Raw genomic sequence first — 25,529 nt, 5'->3', positions numbered from 1 at the left:
TAAGTCACAAATTGGAGAGAGATATTTTAATCTATATAAAAGGAAAAATAAGTCAGAATCTAAAGAACATCTACACATCCAGAATGAAGTTAGATAAGTAATGCCAGCAGGTAAATGTAATAATACATAAATAAAGCTGATACTTTATCCAAGAAGGACCCACAGATAGTCTAGCATTGTCATCTTGTAAGAGAAGAATCCCTGAACACAGACTCAACAACACAGTCCTAGAGAGACTCTTGATTATATCAGGGAACAAGAATAAGAACTCATATACAAGTATTACTTGTGTAGTAAAAATTTAGAAACAACTCAATGTCCACCATTATTAAAAATGGCTGAATGGGGCCAGAGCAATAGTACTGTGGGTAGAGTATTTGCCTTGCATGTGACTGACCTGGGTTCAATCAATTTGCTCCCCCAAAATAGATATTAAGAAAGTGGTGTTAAGTCACAAATTGAAGAGAGATACTTTAATCTCTATAAAAGGAAAAATAAGTCAGAATCTAAAGAATGGTACACCAAGTCCACTAGGAATTATTCCTGAGTGAAATGCCAGGATTAAATCCTGAGCCCCACTGGGTGTGGCTTCCCACCAAAATAAAGGCTGAATTATGATATAGTTGCACATGGAATGTTATATAGCAGTGAAAATGAATTCACTAATTCTTAATGCAATGTTACAGTTTTTACTAAACTAACAGAAGCCTAAGTGAGTATTATGTCATTTTTCAGAAATAGAATTAAACAATATATTGTTATAAATGTAATATACACACATAAGATTGATAAACACAAAAGTCAGAGTGGTATTTTGGTCGTTAGCAGATCACTGTCTCCTGCTTTCTCTCTCATCCATATCCCTCTGGCACCGTTAGAGATTTTGAAGAGGTTCACATAAATACTATGTGAATGATAATTTGTAACTTTTAGTTTGAGTAATTGGTTCATGTATACTTATTTATATATTCTAAATACATATTATTTTGTAAATAAATAGGCTTCTAAATATGTTCGTCTTTTAAACATATCAACCTATTTGTATAATTATACACCTATAATATATGGTGCAGATTTTACATCTAAAAGGAAATTGGGCAGAGAAGGAGACCTTTGGTATGATTAGACTAGGGTTGGGCCAGTCAATGAGAAAATAAAGAAGAAACTTAGCAAGTTGGAACAACTCATGCAAAATCCAATAAGCCATAAACCAGAAATAAGTTTAGAGAGGGAAGGCTAGGTATATGAGTAAAGAAAAAAGAGGGGGATATAGGATGTATGCTGGGAACAGGGGTGGAGGGAGGACAATATTGGTGGTGGGAACGCCCCTGATTCAAAATCACTATGTACATAAAATATTACTGTGAAAGATTTGTAATCCACTTTGATCAAAATAAAAATAAATAAATTAAAAAAAAAGTAGAGCTGATCCCTATCATACATTTTGATCTCCTGTGGTGCATGACCACCGAACATCTCTGGATTAGCTTTACCCTTTTCCAAAACACCACTAACTGTGACCCCTATTAAAATAAAAAATCAGAAAGGTTCAGAAGTTTGCGTGTATATTGAGGGTGTGCTGTCACATGACTATAACACTGGGCTCCTTACTGAGTAGCTGAATCTAGGGGTTAAATTGTTAATATTTAATCTATTTCTGTTTGTTTGAGAACTCTACAGCTCCCAATATTGGGCTGTAGAGTATGCTTAGTTGTTCTTTTCATATAAGATGATAATGCTAGATTATCTGTAGGTCCTTTATGGATTAAACTATTGAATTTATTTATATATTATAGCATTCACCTGTTGGATTATTTGTCTAACTGTCTTCTGCATGTGCAGATGTTCTTTATATATTCTGACTACTACTCTTTTACCTTTTATATAGATTAAAATATCTCTATCCAATATGTTATTTTTGTTTTGGTTTGGTTTGGTTTGGGGGCCACCCCCAGCAGTGCTAAAGGCTATTTTTGGCTCTGCACTCAGAAAGCACCCCTGGCAAACTCACTACCCATTTTGTGACTTAACATTACTTTCTTAATATCTATTTTGGGGAGTACACAATAGTTACAAACTGGTAGGGTTTAGGGGTGGCTCCATGCTCAGATTTTGGGACACTCCTGGTAGTGTTCTCCTGATTCTATGCTCAGGAATAACTCCTGGTCGTATTCAGTGAACCATATTTTGGTGCTGAGGATTTCACATGGATCAAATGTTTGCAAGGCAAACATCTTCCCTACTGTAGGATCTGTCTGGCCTCATATATTGAACATTGCCAATGAACAGGGAATATCCACTCTTACTCCTTCACAGTCACTCCCAATCACTTTCATTTCCATATAAAATTTGTTTCACATTAGTTTTTTGTTTTTTGGTTTTTGGGTTTTTGGGCCACATCTGTTGATGCTCAGGGGTTACTCATGGCTATTCGCTCAGAAATCACTCCTGGCTTGGGGGACCATATGGGACGATGGGTATCAAGCCACAATCTGTCCTAGGCTAGCATGCGCAAGGCAGACGCCTTACCACTTGCACCACCACTCCAGCCCCACATCAGTATTTTTTAATGTTAAATGTTGACAAGACTTAACTCCTTCAGGAGCTCTAGAATTCCTGACAAAGAGACATGTGGCATCTGGAAGAAGCAGAAGGTTAATCTGGTCCAATTGGGCATATTTTCCCTGGGGGGCTATTTTGTTTTTGTTTTTTTTTCCTCTTTCTCACTGTCGAGCAGAGAAGTCAGTCACACAGGTCATAGGTGCGATTGGTCAATAATGGAAATCAGGATCTAGCCAAAGGAGGTAAAAAACAGGAGCATGGAAGTGTCTTGACAACCAGGGAAATAGTACAGCTGAGCTGAGTTTTGAGGGGGTGATTATGGGTTACTAGGTTGATGGAAATAAATAGTTCCATGTTGCACTTAGAGCTGGTAAGGAGACAAAGGCACTCTTTTTCACTCTGAAGGGGAGCAAAATGCTAGCATACCCCCATCAAGGGTGAGCTGCCAGACACTAATTTTCATGACCCACCAATTCCACTGCTTTACCCAAGAATTACCCAAATGCATTTAGATGAGGCATGTGCAAGAATGTTCACTTCAGCCTAATTTGTCACAATGGGGAATGAGTTTAAACTAAAGGATCCTTTACAGGAGACTGACTAAATAAATGATGATTTGCACATACTGTAGAAATCAACATTTATTTTAAAATAAGATATGCATTGATTAGGTAAAATAAGCCTGTAAGCAACATTATCGTGTTGAAACACCCAATTGTGGATGCTCCATAGGGTCTGATACTATTTGTGTCAACACTCTCCCACACAGGATAGACACCTCTCCAAAGAAGACTAGCTTTTGTGCAGGGCTCTGTGTGGGAAGGGTGAGTTCTGAGACTAATGACAAGGGCGGGTAATGACTGAAGTCAGATGGGAAGCCTACCTTACAGAGAAGGAGCCTTTCTGCAGACAGCCACCAATGGAATTAACTTTTTTCTGCAGTAAGCCAGACATTAGTATCTGGAAAGGCAAATGTTTCTGTTGATTCAGAATAAGAGCCAACCAACTTAACGTGCACTGCTTTGAAACATATTAAGAACATATACCGAGGCTGGGAAAATCTACGAAACAACACCTGCCCAGTGGGGCCCGACTGTGAAAAATTGTGAGTGCTTGCCTGTGTGTGTCTGTATACTGTCCTGGCGCGTGAACCTCTTGGGAGTGGGCCGAAAAGAGGCTCCAGAAAACTCGCTCTCCCAGAGGCCCATTCTAGGGCAGAACGCCAAGGAACTACTCCATAACTTGAAAACCCGCTATAAGCAGTACTTTGCAGAAGCTAGGTCCACTGTTGGTGACGTCAGGCTGGGAAAATCTTCGAAACTACGCCTGCCCAGTGGGGCCCGACTGTGAAAAATTGTGAGTGCTGCCTGTGTGTGTCTGTCTACTGCCCTGCCGCGTGAAACTCTTGGGAGTGGGCCGAAAAGAGGCGCCAGCAGAGCACAGCCACATAGTGAAGCGGAGCAAGGAAAGAACACCATCGTAACAAGAAGAAAAAAAAATCACACTAAGAATTGTGCTGGATAACTGAAGCCCAGCATTTCTCTCCGGACTGTCTTCTCTGCTGCGTGCTCGTGCCTAAGATTTGATCCTGTGTGAGGCTTCATCCACAGAGGACTCCCCTCCCTTGCAGGCAAGTCGACCCATCCAGAAAAGGCGGAGCCAGAGGAGTGTGACTGCCTATATCATTTAGCCAATGAATACCACCACAACATGTAGAAAAACCCACAATACAAGTGTAACAATGGGGAAACAACGCAGGCCAGCATCAGACACGGAGAATGAAGATGACAATTCTGATGACCAGATAATGACCAACCAACTAATCAACCTCTCAGATAAGGACTTTAGACAAGCAATATGGAAGATGTTCAAAGAACTCAAAGAAACGATGGATCGAGTTGAACAGAACACTAATAAGAACCAAGAAAATATGAAGACAGAAATCACAAAACTCCAAACTGAAATAACATTTCAACTAACAGGCCTGAAAAATTCAGTAAATGAAGTGAATGACAAAATGGATAAGCTCTGGGACAGGGTATCAGAAGCTGAGAATAGACTTGGTCCTGTGGAAGATGAGATAAATAACAATTCCATACAGCGGGAGAGATTGAAAAAAAAAACTTAAAACAAATGAACAGACAGTGGAAAAATTAGTTAAAGGATGGGAACAGATGAAAATAGAACATATACCCATGGGGATAGAGAGATAGTACAGTAAATAGGGAACTCGCCTTGCATGAGTTTGATTCAGGTTCGATTCCCTGATACCACGTGTAATCCTCCAAGCCTGCAGAGTGCTCTGTGAGTACAGTCATATAAGCCCTGAACACTGCCACATGTGGCCTCAGAATAAACAAAACATAGAAACAAACATACATATTCCCAAAGGTTAATAGGAAAAGAGTAAGCCTTTTCCCCCAAGGAAAGAGGATATCAATGATATAAAATGTGTGTTTAGCTCTTCAATTAAAAAAAAAAAAGGCTGTAGGTTGGGTCGAGTGAGTCCAGGCAGGAGATGAGATCCTATTTCAGTGTGGGTCAGTATCCTGCTTCTAAAACCAGGGTCTTCCCGGGGCTTCTCCTATTGAAGCCAGGAAAATTCTGGCCAAATACAAAGAACCTTGTAGAAAAATGGACCAGGAAATACCAGTCTTATAGGTATAAACTAAAGAGAGGAAATCAAAGGAAAAAGGGATTTCCCAGGTGTGGTAATTTTAAGTTGATATGAGAGGTCCTAAGATTTGGCTGTCTCAATCTCTAGATTGATTATCAAAAGATCCTGAGAGTAGTCTCAGCTTGAATGAAATGTAGCTCTTAAGTAGTGACCAAAGGCAATAAAGAGGTAAATTTGGCCTTAAAATTAGAACAATGCAATTATGGAATTAAGACTAGAATAATGCCATTAGATAGAGGAGAGAAAAATAATTCTCTATTTTAATATTTAAAATTTTTTTAAGTCAAAAGAGAAGGAAAACTCATTTTGGAGCTGGTGGGCCTTTCTTCATGTTGTTTTTAGAGCCATGCTAGCTGTGTTCAAATGCTATTCCCATTCTTTGCTCAGGGGACCATGTTGTGCCAGGAATCAAACCCAGGCCCCTTGCACACAGCACAGGCATTCAGCCTATTGGACCATCTCTCTATTCCACTAGTTGACTTTTAATAGCTAACATGCCATGTTCCCATCTAAAGAAGAAGATTCCAGACACAGAAAATAGAGCAAAGTGAATTAAGGCTGGATGTCAGCTGAAGTTCAGTTGGGAAGAATCAGCTCAAGAGTTTTGACTTTGTGGTCACATTTCATTTCTTTGTGGATTATATTAGCTGGGGGCTTCAGTTTCTTGCTGGCTACTGACTGGAGCATGTCCATTATTCTTTAACAAATAGACCTTCCTCTCTGGGGACTTGTTCATTAAAGCCACTAAGAGAAATAACCATAGAGAGAGCATGACATAGTTACAATCTCATGTTACAATCATGGAAGTAATATTGAATTCTCAATGTCATATCGTATTGATTAGAAGCAACCCGAGGTCCACACTGAAGAGATGGAGACAACATAAAGGCATACATACCAGGAAATGGGGAAAGCTGAGAACAAACTTTGGATTCTGACACCCTTTTATTTTCAAGTATTTTTATACAATTTCTACTTCAAATAGATTCATTTAATAAATAAGGACAAAAATTGACTTAAAAGAAAATACTAAATGAACAATTGCACAACAGTAATTGTATATCTAGGATAGATACCTGTATAGCTGTTGGACTTGGGCACACCCCTTGGGTATTCCCAATCGTTAGTTGGACTTGGACACATCCCTTGAATATTCCCACTGTAATGATTATTGAACTTGGTCATTCCCCCTTGGACACCCCTGACCCATCATGCCAGGGATAAAAAGAAAAACTTGCCCTTTGGATAGTAACCATAGGAGGCCTGCTGTTCCATAGGGGGGCAGAGATAAAGAATCAGAGAGATGCTGCCTGCTTTGTATCTGTACCCTTTTCTTTCTTCTTTGAACCCAGACCTCCCCAGTCCACCCCTGGACGATGAATTTCCATCTCCCTTTCTCTTCGAAATCCCCAGACAGTGGCATTAGGCCTCAGACACCAGGAGGAATAAAAAGTATACAAAATTCTTTACTATTCCTCATACCTGTATTAGAGTTTACCAGAGAAATAATATTCTGGTTGCACAGATTAATATATGAAAATACTCTAAGAACTGGGAAGGCTTAAATCTCACCTGTCAACTTCAAGCTGAAGAAGCCCAACTTTAGAGGGAGCTGATGATCTATCTTCCAGATTAAGTTTAAAGGCTCAAGAACAATGAGCATTGATATCCAAATGTAGGATCAACTGCATGGCTCAGCCCACCCATAAAGAAATACACCTTTTATTTTTATTCAGATCTTCATGGTAGATTGGATGATCCCTACACTGCTTTAGTGAAGATGATCTTTTTCTTCCTTTAGCTAATTGAATACTAATTTTGTTTAAAAATAACCTCACATATCTGAATATAATGTTTCACAAGCTAGAGTTATCTTGGTATCCCTTAGCTTAGCCAAGTTGACTCACTGAATGATCAGACCTATTCCATTGCTCTTTGCCACTTACTTATTCATGAAAGCTTTAATTCTAGTCAAGGCCTGACCTCTGTAGTTTTAGAAATGGAAAAGGTGTCCACTTCTCTTTCAAGGAATTTGGCTTATTTATGTGTTTTTAAACCATAGCTACATATTAAAATCCTACAGAGAGCTTTGAGTGAATATCAGTGAGGAGGCACCATCACAGACAAATGGAATCAGGTCTCCAGTTACGAGTCTTAAGGAATTAGACTTTGCTCTTTAGTTCAGGTTATTGACGTGGTAATTTCAATGCATCAGTCCATTTGCTACCAAATTTTAAATGGAGGAATTGATAGAGATACAAACAGCAGCTTTCACAACCACAACCTATCAAGTTCATCTTTGTCCTTCAGAGAATGGATCCTCCAGAATCATGGTTAAGTGTGAGGAAGGATCAGGCTGAGTTCTGTGCTGAACATTAGATTTTGTTCTTTTCCATTAAGTTTATCCCTGATCGGAAACATAAGCTTTAGCATGGACTCTGGAATTGACCTTTAGTTCGTTTTCCATCTTGGACTTGTCTTTCTCTTTACCTTTCAGTCTGAAGGTAGATGATGCACATCACATTTATTTTTCATGCTGAGGTCTATAATGTCTTCTAGTTTTTCTGCTGGCTGACTCAGCTCAGAGCAAGCAGGTATCAGTTTCCATCAGGTTTGATTTTTCTACCTTTTCATTTACAAGTGAGTAAAAATTAGTATTCTACGTATCACCAACTTTGGCTTTCTTGGTCTCCTCCTGGCCTCTTTGGTGCATATCTGAATATGGAAGTGCAAATATGAATGTGTATATACAGTGAAGTCATTCATCTATTTGTTGTTTTGTTATTAAACATCTATAATGGGAGCAAAAGTGACGATGTTTGCTTTGCACATATCCAGCTTCATTTCAATCCATTGCATTATATTTGGTCCCCTGAGTGTCAACAGAAGTGGTCCCTAAGTGCACAGGCAAGTGTACCTCTGAGCACCAGTGGTGTGGTCTCAAAATGAATAAATACAAAACAAAAAATAAACAAAACCAACCATAGTCTAATCTAGATCTTTCTAATCTAGGACTTATACTTAGGCATTGAGATGAATGTATGCCCTCATAGAGATTAACTCTAGGTAAGGAGCATCCGATATAATCTGAACCAGTAAGTTAAATAATTCCATATATTGACCTAAGTAATAGAATACAATCCAGAAGAGACAGCAGAGAGAAAGCTAGGAAGTGACTTTAGTGAAATAATGAAAGCTACATATATAAATATGACTTAAAATATAAGATTGAACTAGTTTATAACATCCTACCATTATCAGGTGGACAGGATTATAAATCAAAATGTTTCACCACCAAATGTTTATTATCCATTCACCATATTCACCATAAATTGACCACTTTTTCCTGTTGCTCCTCATTTCCTTTCCTTTTCATTGCTACCACTTTTGTCATATAGTCTAATAGCTTGGCTTTGTTTTATTTAGTTTATCTATTTGTGTATTTGTGTGGTCAAACCACGTGCAAATAAAATGATATAGTACTTGTCTTTCTCTGTATGACTAAACATATCTTCTAGGTCCTTCTATGTCGTCAAATGGCAAGAGTTCATTTTTTAATAGTTGTGTAGTGTTCCATATGTAGATAGACTCATCTGTTTATGCATACTTAAATTTTTCAACTCTTAGAATTTACAAATAATAAACAATATAGGGTACATATATCTTCAAATTTATGTTTTATATCCTTAGGTAAACAACCAGAAGTGAGATAACTGAGCTATATAGAATTTTTCTTTCTACATTTTTGGGAGTCTTTCTCTCTCTCTCTCTATTTCTCTCTCTCTATATATTTTTTTTGGTTTTTCAGCCACACCCGGTGACGCTCAGGGGTTACTTCTGGATATGCGCTCAGAAATCACTCCTGGCTTGGGGGAACCATATGTGACGCTGAGGATCAAACCACAGTCTGTGCGAGGCTAGCACGTGCAAGGCAAATGCCTTATGGCTTGCTCCACTGCTCTGGTTTCTCTCTATATTGTTTTCAGTACATTTTATTATATATCTTTTTATACCTTTAGGGAATCTTCATGACATTTTCAATGCTATTCCCATTTGCATTTATGCTGTGCACAGTAGCTCTGTGATAAATTACATTTAAATAGTATGTAGACACATAAAAATCATAAGTATCACCTAATACTATGTGAGTAATAAGAGATACAGCTCTATATCTATGTGCCAAGTAATTTTTCTTCTATATCCTCCTTTTCCTTACCTCTGCTGGGGTTACTGTTGCAATGAACAAGCTTACACACATACTTAATTGTGAGACTTACTCCTTTACATGTGCTTGCCAGTGACAACAATCCAGCCATGTTGCTTAGACGCCAGGCAATTTGACACTTTACTTGCCATGCTAGTACGCGTCTGTTGTAATGAGGTCAGAAATATTTTCTGATATTGGAAATCACAGGCAACAGAGCTGCAGGCTTGACCAGCAAGGCTGGTCTTGGCACAAGTGACAACAAGGGACCCAACTAGCCTCTTTGGAATTCACATTCTTTAGAAGGACAGGCAGATTATACTTAAGGAAATTAACACAGAAACAAGGTAATTTATAATAATAAGCCATGTGAAGTGTATGAAAAAAGCTGATGTGAAGGAGAGTGATTTTAGAAGGAAGGGGGGTTTGGAGAAGGAAATTGCTCTCTGAGCGGATGATGTTTGTATCAAGACTTGAATAATGAGAAGCCAGTTGTGGGAAGATTAGGAGAGACAGAGAGAGAGAGAGAGAGAGAGAGAGAGAGAGAGAGAGAGAGAGAAAGAGAGAGAACTTCAAGACAACTGGGCGTATGAATATCTGATTAGAGAAGTCTTCAATCTTCATGGTATGCTGTTTGTGAGGTCTAGGTGTGTGCTCAGCTCCTTTCCAAACTATTTGTCATTTCTCCATATGTTATGTGATCAGATTGATTGGTTTGAAATCTGTTTGCTTTTTTGGGGGGCCGCAAGCTGTGAAAGTCATGTCTAAATACAGGCACAATAGGGTGCACTAATTAATTTATGATTGTAGTTTGCATCTTTGAAGCTAGAGAGCTTGATTTGGAGATACATTTTTATGGAAGAAATGTTTCAAGGACAAGTTAGAGGTCTTTTATCTAGACATTTTGTAAAAGGAGCTGCTCTACCACCCTGACCATAGGTAGGGGGAAATGGGTCTTCTGGGCTGCATTTATTCAGCAAAGATATGTGGTTTCATTAACACAAAATTTTAGTTGTAGCAAAACTCAAGAGTTGGTGTGTGTTCATGTGACACAATGTTGTTTTTCCCAGTTCTGTTCACACTTGTCCTCATATAGATGGATACTTTCATTTTGACTGTTCTCTTTGACTAGTCGTTGGGCCTATTAAAAGTTGACTTAAGCATTTTCACCAATATAACATCAAGTATGCTTCTATGAACTTTGTCTAATTGACCAGATCCTGGGGTCTGAAACAAGAAATGTATGAATTATTTTTTTTTTAATTTACTTTAAGGATGCATGTGTGGCAGACAGTAAAGGACCTGACCATCAGCACTGGTTCTAAGATGGAATTCTCCAAAAATGCACAATGAAGAAGTTCAGTTCATATGTAACAGAAACAATACTTATCTTTCAGGCTGAGTAGACATTTGTTTTAGTCAGTTGGCTAAAATGTATAATAACAGTGTATAATAACACAATAGTACAAGGTGTTGGCCTTGTAAATGTCTGAACTAGATTCAAGACCTGGCAACTTAGATAGTGTCCCAAGTCCACCAAAAGTAACCCTTGAACATTGTTGGGTATGGCTCAAAATCTAAAGAGTGCATCTTAATCTTTTGGGGAACTTTAACCGAAAATTAAATTCAGAAAATTAGAAAATCAGAGACACTATCATGTTTTTATAGCCAGAGAATTCAAGGTAAAGGCATGATCAGACTTAATGTCTGTCGAGAACCCCATTACTTCTTCTCAGATATTCATCTTGTCCTCTTTCCCTGTGTTCTCTTCCCTGTGACAAAAGAGAGCTTTCTGGGTCTCTTTTCTAAGTGAACTAATACTATTCAAAAGTGCTCCATACCAAAGGCATATTCATCTCCCAAAGGACATTATCCTTAGTACACTCACTCTAATCATTAGGATTTATTGTATAAATTGGGAGGGACACAAGCACTGAGTGTCTAAAGAATTCCATAAGCCCCATCCTTTATTTTTGTTAAATCATGTTGAGATTAGCCTTGCATATAATCCCTATTTTATATAAGGATGAAACAAATGTCTGATGGTTAAATATGCTACTCAAAGCTTTGCAGAGTCAGATGGGAGAGGCTGGATCCCAGGAGCAGACAAGTACATTAGTGTTAGCAGCAGTAATGTAGAGAACATTTATTCAAATGGGCAGAACACCAAGCTCAGAGAGTTGAGCCACAAATGCTCAACTAGTAAGCAATCAGTGACAGGCCATCATCAGGAAGAACTATGAGTACTCAAAAGGAAGGTGGACAACACCAAAGGTATCCAGGGTAAGGAAAGAAAGACTCAGTTGGGAGCAGAAACATATGCTTCAAAAGTGTGTTTATTCTAGATCTGGGATGGCTTATCTTCAAACCCGGCTGGGGATATGGTACAGGAATGGAAGAGAAAGGAACAGACAGTAAGAGGGTCCTGCAGAAGTTGAGACTGAAGGCAAAGAAAACTTTATATTTTAGAGCTGCACTTCTCTACCTGTGTGCTTGAGAGTTATTGTAATGTATTTCCATAGCCCTGTGGTTAAGAAACATTGAGTATAATTTAAGTCAATAAAAAACATTTTGTATAAACACATGCATGCACACGCACACACGCGGCATCCTTTCAAAAATGTAGATTCAATGGTGATGACTCAACCACAAATTTGTTTTAAAGGAGTGTTGAATTCATCGTTACATTCTGTCCATATGTGTTTTCTAAATGCAACCATATGAAAAAGTAAATTTCAGTCATATGGTGGTCTCTTGATGCTCAAGACAAATGATCACTCTGGGAAAAGTCGGGGACAATAAGGAGAAACAAATGCTATGCCTATCATTTATGTGTTGGGAGATCTGAGCCCCAGGAAGTGTCTGAGCAAGGTGGTGAATCAAATACTTGGGAACCTAGGAGTGGCATGGAAAAGGGGGCTTCTAATCATTTGGTTATCATTAAAGGGGATGCATGGAGGAGATAGGGGTGCCTCTGAGAGTCTGATATATTCAGAATTTGAGCGGGGCTATTCTCCTGACATCACTCAATATTCACAGAGGCAGTAACTAAAAAGGCAGATAACCACATACCTTTACCTATCCTGACTTGAGTCAGGGTACCTGATATCTTTGGGTAATGAAGGTGAAATTCATGGATGCTATTTCTGCTCAGTGAAGGATGGAATTGAGCATCAAAACCATGATTGGGGCCAGAGAGATAATACAGCAACCTCTGACCCCTCCTAAAGGGTCTCCTCAAATTGGTTCATAGGGACTTGACTGTGTGGGTGACTGTGTTCTTTCTGTGCCCACCTCGGACAGAAATTCTTCAAAGTTTGTCCATAATATTCACCTATGTATACTGTAGAGTCGAGTCTATAGATCACATCCAGCTTTTCTAAATCCAGGATTTGGGTATTGGGACAACCTGCAGATTACTACAAATTAATCATTTTGTTGGTCTAACATCCACACTAATGACAGCAAATGATCAGAATAGTTCTTATCCTATAGCAGACTGTAGAGACTGTATAGGTACTAACTCAATTTTTAATAAAAGCTTCTGAGGTATTACCATAGTTTTTAATCCTCATCTGTCATAGATCAGAGGCAACAGCAATGGCATAGAAAATTCAAGGAACTTCTCCAAGTTCCACCTGTCATATAGACTCAAATTTCAATCCAGAAGCTTATTTATACGAGTGGTTCTCAATTGGGGAATGATTCTGAGCCCCACAGTATAGTCGGCATGTCAGTGGAAAATTTTTTGGTCATCAGAAATGAAGAGGGATGCTAGACAATCTCAGGGATAAAGATGAGAATTTGTTTATATGAAAACATTTCCATAAGCTTATTCTTTTCCTGTTGTCCCACCTTGACCTTCCAGGTGGGGGCGCTGTTGAGAGCCGAATAAATAGTTTGGGAGCCAGGTGTTCAGGGGTCTTTTGACAGTTTGCTGGCTGGCTTGAGGTGTTTTTTGGAGCTGGCAGTAGGCTGACAAAGGACTCTCTGCGCCCAACCTTTTTACCCCTTTACCCTCCTGTCTGTGTGGATTACTTGCTGCGGATAAATATTACCATGAACTCCCCCCACAAGGGGATAAGAGGATGGGAATCAATTCCTCATTCTGGGAGCTCTTTGAGGATACACAAATAACAAGTAAAGGAGTAAAGTAAACAGGACCCCACAAGAATTCATAATTCTAATTCATAATTCTACAATGCATGTGTCCCCCACCCACGAATAAATACATCACCTGCCTCTGAAAGTGGTGAGTTTGAAAAACTAGATTAAGCTTGGAACCTGAAAACATGGAGTCTTCATTCTCAGTGGCGTTATCCACTGCTCTCTTAACATGTTGCTTTCTTTTTCAGTCCATAAAACAGTCTAATGGCACACTCTTGCTCTTCGTAGCTACGTGGTGAAAATTCACCAGCTCCTGGAAAAAAGACCTGGCAGCACTCCTTAGAGGCAGAAATCAGACAGTGGCAGGGTGAGGGTCTTGGAGATTTTCCTGCCTTTTTATCCCTAAATGAGCCACTGGAGGTAAAAATCAAGAAAAAAAATGTTAATATGTTTTCATAATCCATAAGTTTGAACCTATTATCCAGCTATATTCTGTTCTCTTGAGTCCTTTCATCTTACCTTCCTGCTCCTCAAGCTGAGCCAGTTTCTCCATCCTGGGGAACATCAGGGTCGCTAGCAGGGACTTTCTAAATATTGCTCTTTACAATCCAACTTCTGCTCCCAATCTAGTATTGACCTCATGTTCATCTCTATGCTCGTGTCTGTTTATACCAGGATTTCTCTCACTATAAATGTCTATTCGGCTCTTATTTCTCTGACCCAGGTCGTCATTGTCCTGTTCTCTTTACATTCCTGCTAAACTATTTTTTTTTGGTTTGGGGATAACATCCAGCTATGCTCAGGGCTTACTCTGGGTTCTGTGCTCAGGAACCACTCCTGATAGGGTTTGGGCACCATATATAGTGCTAGGGATTTAACCTGGATCAGTTGTATGTAAGAGCCCTGCTCACTGTACTATCACTTTGTCACCTTCACCTTCACACTGGATTCAGATTGAATAGTGGTGTAAGAGCACAGGCTCAGCTGATTTTCAGATTCCAGACCTGCTTCCTGTGATCTGCATGAACTTAGTCAAGGCACTTCTGAGCCTCAATTTGTTCATTGATAACATGAAAAATGCAAACCCCTTCCTCATCCTATTTCCATAGCACTAATCTCCTACCCCTTCTGTGAAATGTCACTGACGAAAACCACTGTAAGCCTCTAAACCTAAAACGTTGGCCCAAGCTTTAAACCAGCTTTAAACTAGCAAAATCACTTGTCACCCGAGTTTCCTTTCTCCCACAGCTCAGTTATATGACATTTCCTCATTCTTTCCCCATCATTAATCTTGTGTGTTCTATAACCAACTCCTATTTCTTCTCATCCTTCCTCTTGCTTTTAGCTCCTTTATGCTTTACTTTTCTTATTTTCTTCTTATTTTCTCTTTTGTTCCATACATATCTCAGTCTTCCTCCTCCCTATCATAGTCCTATGTAAATACAGAAGATCAATGGATTGAAAAAATATGTTTTCTCACAATGAAGATGTCTACTTTAAGTCACAGGCCAATTTATGAAGTGGAATTGGTACTGTGGTCTCTCCTTCTAAAAACCTGGCATCTCTTAAAGAGTTGGTACCTGACATCTGAGATGTCAGGTACTAACATGGAACTAACATGGAATTAATGGGGAATCGGTAATAGCAATGTCCTTTTATTGAGTCCAAAGCTAAGGACGGTCCCTGGCCTCATGAGTCACTTGGTTGTAAAGTCTGAGATTTGCTGTTTGATACCCATAGAGCCCTGATCCCAGGCTGATTTTTATATGAGAAAGGTGGTTTTTCAATCAATAGCTGATCTTTCACCTGCCATTCAAACTTAAAGATTCATAACTTGGGGTTTGGTCAGCACAGTGAACTTTCCAAGAGAACTGAACAGAACACAGTCTGGTGATGTGTCCTTAGACAGGGCTCAGTGCTTCTCAGAACCTGTTTTCATGTCTCAGTCAACAGGCTCTGTCAATCGTCTGGTATATAAGTGAGGCTTAAGCAGGATAACATGTAAAATTGCCTTGCTTGGACCTTGGCAAGTCGCAGGAGTGCAACTGAATTTCTAAGTGAGTTTCTTTTCTCCATACAGAAGAAGTGGCCCCACCTCCTGCCCTTGCTCTAACCACCGTTCTTGTGGGTTACAGTTCATCAAAGAGGGCTCAGAAAATATTACTAATTTATGCACCATTTGTTCCGCTGGATAATGCATTTGGGAAAATGCGAGGCACCCGTGTACCTCTAATTCAGGCAAGCCAAAGGCAAGCTGTGCTGCTGACCCTTCCTGGGAGAATGGGCACTTTATATCTCACACGGGTGATTGCTTGCTCCCTCGGCATTCATGATGGTTCCATTTGCTTCAATTGAGGAGCCCCCAGAGAGACATAGCACAAATTGAACGATGTAGCTTGATCTGGCTAGATTTCGGGGAATTCTGTCCTGGGGTTTTGTAATTCCCAGTGGTGAGTCAGTGACAGCCCATCTTTGCAACACGTAATGAGTCTCAGTTGAAGGCACAGCTTTGCCACTTCCTGGTAAAGTGACCTTGGACCAGTCACATCTGTGCTGGGCTGCATTGAACCTAGTGAATCATTGGCAGAGAGCTAGAATTAGGCTGCAAGTCTGACCTGAAATTTATTTTTTTCTCCTCTTATTGTGACTTATCTGAACTCCAGTTTTCTAATCAGAGAGAGGATAATTTATTAAAAAAAAAAACATTTGAGAGGGGGCTGAAGCAATAGCACAGCAGGTAGAGCATTTGTCTTGCATTTAGCCAATCTGAGACAGACCCAGGTTAGGTCACTGGCATCCCATGTGGTCCCCCAAGCCTACCAGGAATGATTTCTGGGCGCAGAGCCAGGAGAATACCCTGAGCACCGCTGGATGTGACCAAAAAAGGGGAAAAAAAAAGAAAAGAAAAAGGAAAACAAAAACATTCTTGGAACTGGAAGGATCATTTAGTAGTCAGGGTGATTGTTTGCATGAGACCACTCCAGATTCTACCTTCAGCATCCCATATGGTCCCTGAATCTGTCTAGATTTAGAATGATCCCTGAGCACTGCCAGGTGTGGCCCAAACCATATTTTCTCTCCCAAAGGAAAACATTCTTAAACACATATTTTAAAAATTGGCAACAAATGTATCAGAAGCTTAACACTTAAAGTACTCTCATATAATTTCATAAAATCCCTACAAAATGGCAATTTCTTGATGCCTGGTTTTCAGATAAGGAGACTATTACAAGTGACTGAGTTAGATCGTTTGACCAGGATCACGCAGCTAAAAGTGGATCCTGATTTGACTTTGCTCCCCACTACACTGTAGAATCCACTGGACAGAAGCGCTAAGAGATTGGGTTTCTGAACTTGAACTCTGGACCTCAAATCAGAGTGAGCATTCAGAAAATGTTAGAAAACCTTATGATTTGATCACCTTCTGTGTAATATTGCTCTAATGGTTTCCCCCAAGGTCCTCAAAACCTGACATGTAAGCAGATTTGTACTCAGTAAAGCACACACACACACACACACACACACACACACACACACGCATATATGCACACTGGCAGTGGTGGGATGGGAGTGGGGATGAGGCGCCGATTTGGCAAGTCTCATAAACACTCAGGCTATGAGAGCAGCTGTGTGATCTTATGGAATGATTTTCGCTTCAGGACTGTGTGTTGACGCTGATGTCACGGCTGCTCTGAGCACCCCAGATACTGTTAACGAGCTGTTCCAAGCCCAGATGCAGTGTTTTCTCACCATATGCCCGCACTGAAGTACATGGTCTTTCAGACGAGGATGGTGTAGAACTCAGAAATGCTGCACCCTTGTGCTTAGAAAGCCTATTCAGAGGAGCTGTGCTCTTCAAACTGCAGCCCTCCACCTACCCCTCAAGTCCTTCTGATTTCCAGAGGCAAGGCATTTATTTATTCACCGGATCACCAGAAATAGGTTTTGGGCCACTGCCATGTAGCAGGTACTGGGTTAGGCAGCAATGGTGATCTAAAGGGGGAATATAACATAGCCTGTGGTTTTGAGTGATTAAGATGAGGTATGGGAGCAAATAATACAATGACATTGTTATGTCTGTATAATAGGTCATTATCAAAATCTTGGGGAATTAAAATATGAGTGAGAATTTTTTAATTAAATTTTTGTTGTGACCAATGTGAATTGCAAGTCTTTCACAGTTATACTTAAGGTACATAGTGACAGTGAATTAGGGCCATTCCACCACCAATGTTGTCCTTCCTCTGCCCCTTTTCCCATCATCCATCCCATACCTTCCCCCCTTTGACCCCTGGACTGCTAGTGTATGAGTCGCCTTTACATATAACTTGTTGTAGATTAGGTATCTTAATTCTATTGTCATTGACTTTGGGTTTGATATATAGGTCTGATCTTTGAGTAAGAATTTTTGCAACAGAATTAAGAAATTTGTACACTAAGAATCTAGACACTTTTTTTCTATTCAGGAAAATATCTTCAACTGGGAACATAATAGATGACTTCTATTTCTAATTCTCAATTAGATATGGTAACTTTTCTCCAAACTAGCTTCTTTCCTACCATTCTCTACATCCCTATCACCATGCATTCATATGAGCAATCTGGGAGCTATTATCTAAGAGGGGGTAACTCTTATACAGACATATCTCACATCACAAGGAACTATTGATCTTTTAATTTTGAGGGGTGGGGTACACTAATTGATTCTTAGGATCTTTATCTTCTGGAATATTTAGGGTGCTGACAGTGCTCAAGGTACCCAAGAGTAAGTCTGGGACTCTTGATTGCAAAGTATCGCTGCATCCTTTAAGCCATTGCCCTGACCTTTAAAGTCCATCCTCATCCCAAGCATGATTTACCAAGTTTCCTTCACCTCTATCCATGCTGCCAGTGCCACTTACCTGATCTCCTGAGAATGATCTCTTAGCAGATGATCTACCTTTGACTATTACCATATTCCTATTCTTTGTAAAGCATCCAGGACAAAAGCTTCCTTCCTTTATATAACTTCTTTTTGGCATGTCTAGTGTTCTGATATATCAAAATGTGACAATGCAGGCATGTTGAAATGTTAGTTGATAGTTTAGCTAAACTCAAAAGAGAAGGAAAATAGATGCTGAAAAGTTCCTGAAAGGACAAAGGAAAATAAGATCAAACACCCAGCTCGGGTGAACTTAATCGTTTACAGGAGGACTACCACTTCTGGTTTTTCCAGAGAAGAGAGATTTACAAATAGCTCTAGAAATAGACTCATAGAGATTTGCTGGATTGGAGGTTCAGTTAAAACCTTAAAGAGAAAGAAGGACTGAGAAAAGACAAATTGAGACAACAAGACATTTCTATAAGTCTTACCTTGCAGTAAGAGATTAATGGTTTGCCATTCATCCATCCTGAATTTTGCTATGAACTGTTGTAGGACATAGATATTGGGTCATTTTATCCTCAGCCACTGAGTCTAGAAACCAAAGAGGTGTGTGGACTCACTAAGTCCTTAAAACATGTCCATAAGTTTTGAGCTAGTTTCTCTTCCATAAAGCTGGAATAATAACAAGAACTTCCCTGCTGATTAAACTGGTTCTGGTATATGATACTATAAAGTGCACCAGATGTGTTAGATTGGAGGCTCTGTGGAGGACAGAATTAGGATTGTTTCGTTTACTACGCTCTGGCCATTTGCTGATGTGAGCATTTGCCATTCAAATAAATGAATGAACATACAGATTCAGAGTTGGTTTAAGAATGGAGAACATTTTGAACAACTACTAGTAATCTTGTTGTAATCTTAGGTAGTTAGACTCAGTGCAGTTTAGACTCAGTGCAGTTTGCCTGAGCTCAATGAGACATTCTTATCATTTGTGATCAAAAGGCAGATTCTCTTGGCTTCATTCATTTACAACATGATGGGCAAAGTCATTCAGACTTTTCTGGGCTCCTCTTTTCTAGTGCCTTTTCCAGAATGCCTGTTTTCAATTCCCTTTGTTCTAAGCACTTACCCTTGCCCTAAGTCCTTTCCAAAACTGAGCATAGTCACACACACACACACACACACACACACACACACACACACACACACACACACACACACACACACACACTCCTGTACACAACAGCTTATTGGTTGGGTACATTTTATCCCAGATGCTACCGATAAAAGACTGGAGCTCCACAAAGATCTTAACAGATGGTAGTAATTAGCTGAAGTGAAGGAGATGAATTTGAATGGGGTTCAATGTAAAGACAAGCACTGAGGTCTAAGAAGTGGGTGGGCAGAGAAAGAAGAGAGGAAAAATCTTGCTGCTCTTCCTCTATATAAGAAAAACATTACCAAGCAAAAATACATCTGAGAAACTAAAATCTTGAAAGGGTCACATAAAAATATCTTCAGGTAATTTTTGTCTAAATACCCATTCAGTATTTTTATCTGAATGAGGCGAGTCTCTCCAATAGAGATGAAATTAGAATACTAACATGAGTTTCTTACATTCATTCAGACTGAGTTAGGTTCCAGGCACTGGCTTCTAGATCAGAAAGTGTGGTTCATACTGCCTTGAATCAAAATATACTTTGTTTCCTATATCAGTCCCTTAGTTCTCAGTGTAGTTAACCTTTTCCATTTGGTTGAAGGTAAATTTTTCTTACCCTTCTAGGAATTGCTATACCAGGGGCTATAGAGATAGCACAACAGTAGAGCATTTGCCTTGTACACTGCCAACCCGGAATGGACCCGGATTCAATCCCTGGCATCCCATATGGTCCACCCAGCCTGTCAGAAGCAATTTCTGAGCACAGAGCCAGGAGTAACCCCTGAGTGCTGCCAGGTTGGCCCAAAAACAAACACATAAAAGAATTGCAATACCAATGAATTTGTGCACCTAGTTTAAGTTAAATAAAATTCCAGGCACTGGGGGCAGGCACAGTGGCATTAAAGGTAAGGTGTCTGCCTTGCCAGCACTAGCCTAGGACGGACTGCGGTTCGATCCCCCAGCGTCCCATATGGTCCCCCAAGCCAGGAGCGACTTCTGAGCGCATAGCCAGGAGTAACCCCTGAGCGTCACAGGGTGTGGCCCAAAAACCAAAAAAAAAAAAAAAAAAAATTCAGGCACTGACTGACTTAAAGTGATTTACTTTATCACATTTAGTTTTCACTACAACCTTATAAAAACAAGGACTCTTATTAACCCTACATTTCAGATTAGCAACTTGAGATTTCAGGTGAATTCAGTAATTTTATTGAAATGACCTGGCTATCCAGAACTCTTAAATAAGACATATGTAAGTCCCAAAGACTTTGTCTTATTTTCCTACTACTCCAAATAAGATAGTTAAATCTTATGGAACTCAGGAAGACATTCAGAATACTTTGGGGTATATGGCAGTCCACGGCAAACATTGTTCGTAATGGCCAGGGCTATTGCTTTCTCTGAAAACCTCATTCTGCTGATTATCATCACGTTCTAACAACAACTAGCACTGTGAATTTCTCTACCAGAAAAATTCCTCTTGTCTAATAAAAGTGCTTGAGGAGAAAGCTCAAAACCCAGTTGCAATTAATTACATATTGACAAAGCATGTGAATTAAAAGATAAAAGAAAAGTCTTCCGTATTCCACATGTGATAGTAAATAAATTTCATTATAGTAGGAGAAGCTAAGGGAACCTTGTCCATATTAAGTTTTATTAGTGGAGACATTTAAAGGCATGTCATCATAACGAAGGGATCTTGTGTAATCCTAAATGTACCACTTTGGTGCATGGCTCAGAAATGGAGAGACTTAATGGAGCACATGGTGGCAGATGGCCTGCAGTACTGATGGTATCGAACAGGTTTATCGTCAGTTAACTTCGCTCTGCATATGCCTATAGCAAATTGACTGTGTAATGGAATCATGAACTTCATTATAGCATCCATAGGCCTGACATATTAGGATTAGAGGGTGAATCCCATCAAACTCCCTTAATATCTTCAAGCTCCCAAATGAGACCATTGTCAAAATGAACAGGGTTGGAATGGTGTATTTGAAAATTGAAGAAATAAGCTTGGCAAGAAAGCCCAAAGACATTGGCCCTGATGTGGAATCTGTCACCGGCTCTGAGTCAACTTTAGGAGTATAGAAGAAATCCCATAGACATTAATAGACTATGTGGGACACTTTTTCACTCTATCAGAGTATTTTAGCTAATTTTTAAGAAACTTTTAGGTTTTTATAAATGAGGTTATTATTCTGTTACCTCATTTGCATGTTATTCCTTCAGATTAGGTAAGGGGTCAGCAAATTTTTTCTTAAAGGGCTAGTTAATAAACATGTTTGGCTTGTGTATCAAATGATCTCTGTTACTGTTACTCAACTCTGCTTATAGTCAAAACTTTAGGTAATATCCAAAAGAATGAGTGTGGTTACATTCCAATTAAACTTTATTTTTGAGCACAAAAATGGAATTTTGTATAAATTTTATGCATCACAAAACATTATTGTTTTGTTTTCCCCCTACCATTTAAGATTTAAAATCATTCTTAATTGCATGCCCTATAAAAACAGGAGGCATATAGTAGTTTGCCAACCCCTGGACTAGAAAATTTGTGAAGTCTTGTTGAGCTCAACATTTTCCAAAAGCCACTACAACAATAATAATAACCTTGATTTATAAAGCTCGTATACATGTCAGATTCTGCGTTAAATACTTTACAAACATTATCTTCCTTAATCCTTATGCTGTAGCGTGCAGTAGGTGTCCCCATTATCTCCCTTTCAGAGATTCTAGAATGAATATGTAGAAAAACTAAGAGTATATCTAGGCTAGATGTAATGGGTAAAAGTGAAAGCAGCAATTTAGGTGTATAAAATTCCAAACAGTTAACATATAATCAATCCTTAGACTGCCTTTTCTGATAAAACTTTACTCAAAACTCTATGGTAACAATACATTTAAAAAAATAACTTCCAAGTGTTTATCAATGAATAGCTTCATGCAAGGCTATTTCACATAACTGATTCAAATAATTAACATATGTATTGACAAGAATAACCACTCTCTTTCTGTTTCCTCCTTCTTACAGAAATGTGATGCCTAAGACTATAGATGGGCAGATAACCATGGAGAAGACGCCCAGTTACTTTGTGACAAATGAGGCTCCCAAGCGCATCCACTCTATGGCCAAGGATATTAAACTGATTGTGGTGGTGAGAAACCCTGTGACCAGGGCCATCTCTGACTACACCCAGACTCTATCAAAGAAGCCTGAAATCCCCACCTTTGAGGTGTTGGCCTTCAAAAATCGGACCCTGGGGCTGATAGATGCCTCCTGGAGTGCCATTCGAATAGGCATCTATGCTCTGCACCTGGAGAACTGGCTCCAATATTTCCCACTCTCACAGATCCTCTTTGTCAGTGGTGAAAGACTCATAGTGGATCCTGCAGGGGAAATGGCCAAAGTACAAGACTTTCTAGGCCTGAAGCGGGTTGTGACTGAGAAACATTTCTATTTCAACAAAACCAAGGGATTCCCTTGCCTAAAGAAGCCAGAAGACAGCAGTGCCCCAAGATGCTTAGGCAAGAGCAAAGGACGGACTCATCCCCGCATTGACCCTGATGTGATCCACAGACTGCGAAAATTCTACAAACCCTTCAACATGATGTTTTACCAAATGACTGGTCAAGATTTCCAGTGGGAACAGGAAGAGGGTGATAAATGAGGCTGGCAATGTGGTGGGATGGCTTGGGAACAGCTCTGGCTCCTTATCTGAGTCCCGAGGTCCCCAGGATTTGCGCCCTTAGCCTTGTTGGAAGGTCACATTTATCTGTTCCTTTGACCAGTCAAGGTTGCTTACAATCCTGTTGACCTAGGCTTAGGAAGAGATCCTCTGATATTCCTCATGGAGGAGGAGGCCTTCATGGGCCTGCCTGGGCAGAAGCATTGGGTTGACTATATGACAACCTAGAACCACTACAAATCTTTGTCTTCTACTAGTTCATAGAGTATGAAGACAAGAAAAAGAGCTGTCTAGGTCAGAGACAGTGCCATATATGTTTAAGTGTTAAAATAAGAAAGGAAGGGTTACTTTGGGGGAGCTCTCACCTTAGTAGGCCTCTATCTGAAATAGGTCCTTACTGTATAAATCTGTACTTTGGCTTCTTTCCAGAATGTTGATTGTGGCTAAGAGCTCCAGAACTCCTAAGGAATAAGGCCCTCCCTCTAAAAGGCCTCTAGCCTTTACCTTAAAGATCTCATCCTACAACCCTTTGACTTCCTTCCTTCTCATCTTATGAAGGCAGAGGCATGCACGTTCCCCACCAAAAAAATAAAAGTAAAAATAAAAAACCGGACATTCCTGAAAGCTTTCTTTCTAAGGCCTTCACAGGAGGCTTGGGTCTCTCTCTTCATGAGTATTGTGGGGTGTGACAAAGATTAGCTTAAGCTTCTGTGTGAGAATCCAGCCTGCAGAGTTGCTCTCAGTGCTGATTTCTTGAGTTTGGTAAAGAGGAATTTCCTATGTGAGGTGAAAAACCAGAAGCCTTTCAGAAGTAGTCTCCTTGTCTGAAAAACAGCTCTCCCAAGGTTGCAACATGGTTCTGAGATGTGCTTTTGGGGTGGGCTCTGTAGAGTACCTAGAGGGGAAAGGACCAGAAAATTGGCATGTCTTTTGTTATAAGTAATCCTTCTCAAAGCAACCAACTGGAGGGGAGTCTGTCACCCTTCTTCCATTTGCACCTTCATCGCCTTCCTCATGGTCACCTCATGCTTCATTTCCTCAATTCAGAGATAACATGTCTGGAGCAGTGGCAAGAAAGCTGACTCCACTTGTCAGATCCAGTTTTGGGGGTGGGAGAGGGTAAGGGCTGTACATGAACACCCCCATCAAGGGCTGTTGAATGAAGTGTCCCTTCCCATTCACTTGATTGGATTAAAATGCAGCACATGACAGGAAGCACTTGTTCACAAATCTCCAGAATCAGGAACTGTCCTAGAAAATTGGAAATATGTATGAGTTGGGGGAGTTAAATCTGTTCAGCTGTTATTAAACTGTCATTTCTCCTGCTAAATGAAAACTGTGTTGTTATAAAGCTTAATGCAACCTGAGTCATGGGTTTCAATGTGTTTGTGTGTTTGTTTTGGCCAGCTTTGTTCCCTTCCCTAGCTTGCAATTTGGGGAGGTATCACTTCTTCAGGAATAGAGAGTCTATGTGGGGATCCTTTCAATCTGTGGACTCTGAAACAAGAACTAAGGATGTGGTTCAGCTTTCTATCCTCACCAATCATTGCAAGGAATGGACTGACATGCCAATTTCAGAAACCGCAATTAGAAATACTTTTTCGATAAATAGTGCTTAGAAGACAACTTATATGCCCTCAATATGAACGTATAAAAAAAGTTAGAAATATTCACAAGTAAGCATGCACACACACACAATGCAAACCTACTTGAAATACAATTTTGTTCAGGTGAGGGTGTTGACAGCTGCCTGGTTGTGTCATTTAGAGAGTTGAGCCATAAAACTTAGTACAGAGGAGTCACCATTGGGATTCTTCAAGATCTAGTTCAGATTTCTTGATTAATGAGACTTCCTATGGCTATGTAAGGCATATATTCTTTTAAAAATGCATAAAAACTGAGGCTAAGAACAAATGGAGGATATTATTAATTGTATATATTTTTTTGCTCTCTCATCCTCCTTTAGGCCTTTCTGGAGTCTAACCAAAATGGCTTACATATTCTTGGAAGAACATAACAAATATTCTCTCTTTTTCTTTCTGATTTCAGTGGGTATGAGGTAACAGTGATCTCACTACATATATTGCCAAAGTAGTATCTGGTTATTAGAAAGCTTCAAATAAGTTTCCTTCTACTACCAAAGGCTAATCATTCCTGTAACTACCTTTATATTGTTTTTTTCTGGATGAATACACAATGACTCAACCCCTCAGTCACTTCTTTCCATTGTTTATTTACTTGTCTCAGAACATGAGAATCTTTTTTTTTTT

The 25,529-nt window shown here is 39.6% G+C and overlaps 1 protein-coding gene across 1 annotated transcript in view; it reads left to right on the top strand.

Moving 5' to 3' along the window:
- HS3ST4 (heparan sulfate-glucosamine 3-sulfotransferase 4) overlaps nt 1-24,626 on the top strand; it is a 455,289-nt gene extending 430,663 nt beyond the window's left edge. The window contains exon 2 of the mRNA XM_049787810.1: nt 22,605-24,626. Coding sequence (XP_049643767.1) covers nt 22,605-23,241 — 637 coding nt within the window. The 3' untranslated portion in view covers nt 23,242-24,626. The remainder of the gene's footprint in view (nt 1-22,604) is intronic.
- Nucleotides 24,627-25,529: the final 903 nt, after the last annotated feature.

This window comes from Suncus etruscus, chromosome 15 (genome assembly GCF_024139225.1).
Source record: "Suncus etruscus isolate mSunEtr1 chromosome 15, mSunEtr1.pri.cur, whole genome shotgun sequence".
NCBI classification, from domain to species: Eukaryota; Metazoa; Chordata; class Mammalia; order Eulipotyphla; family Soricidae; genus Suncus; species Suncus etruscus.
This window is presented reverse-complemented; position numbering and strand designations above follow the sequence as displayed.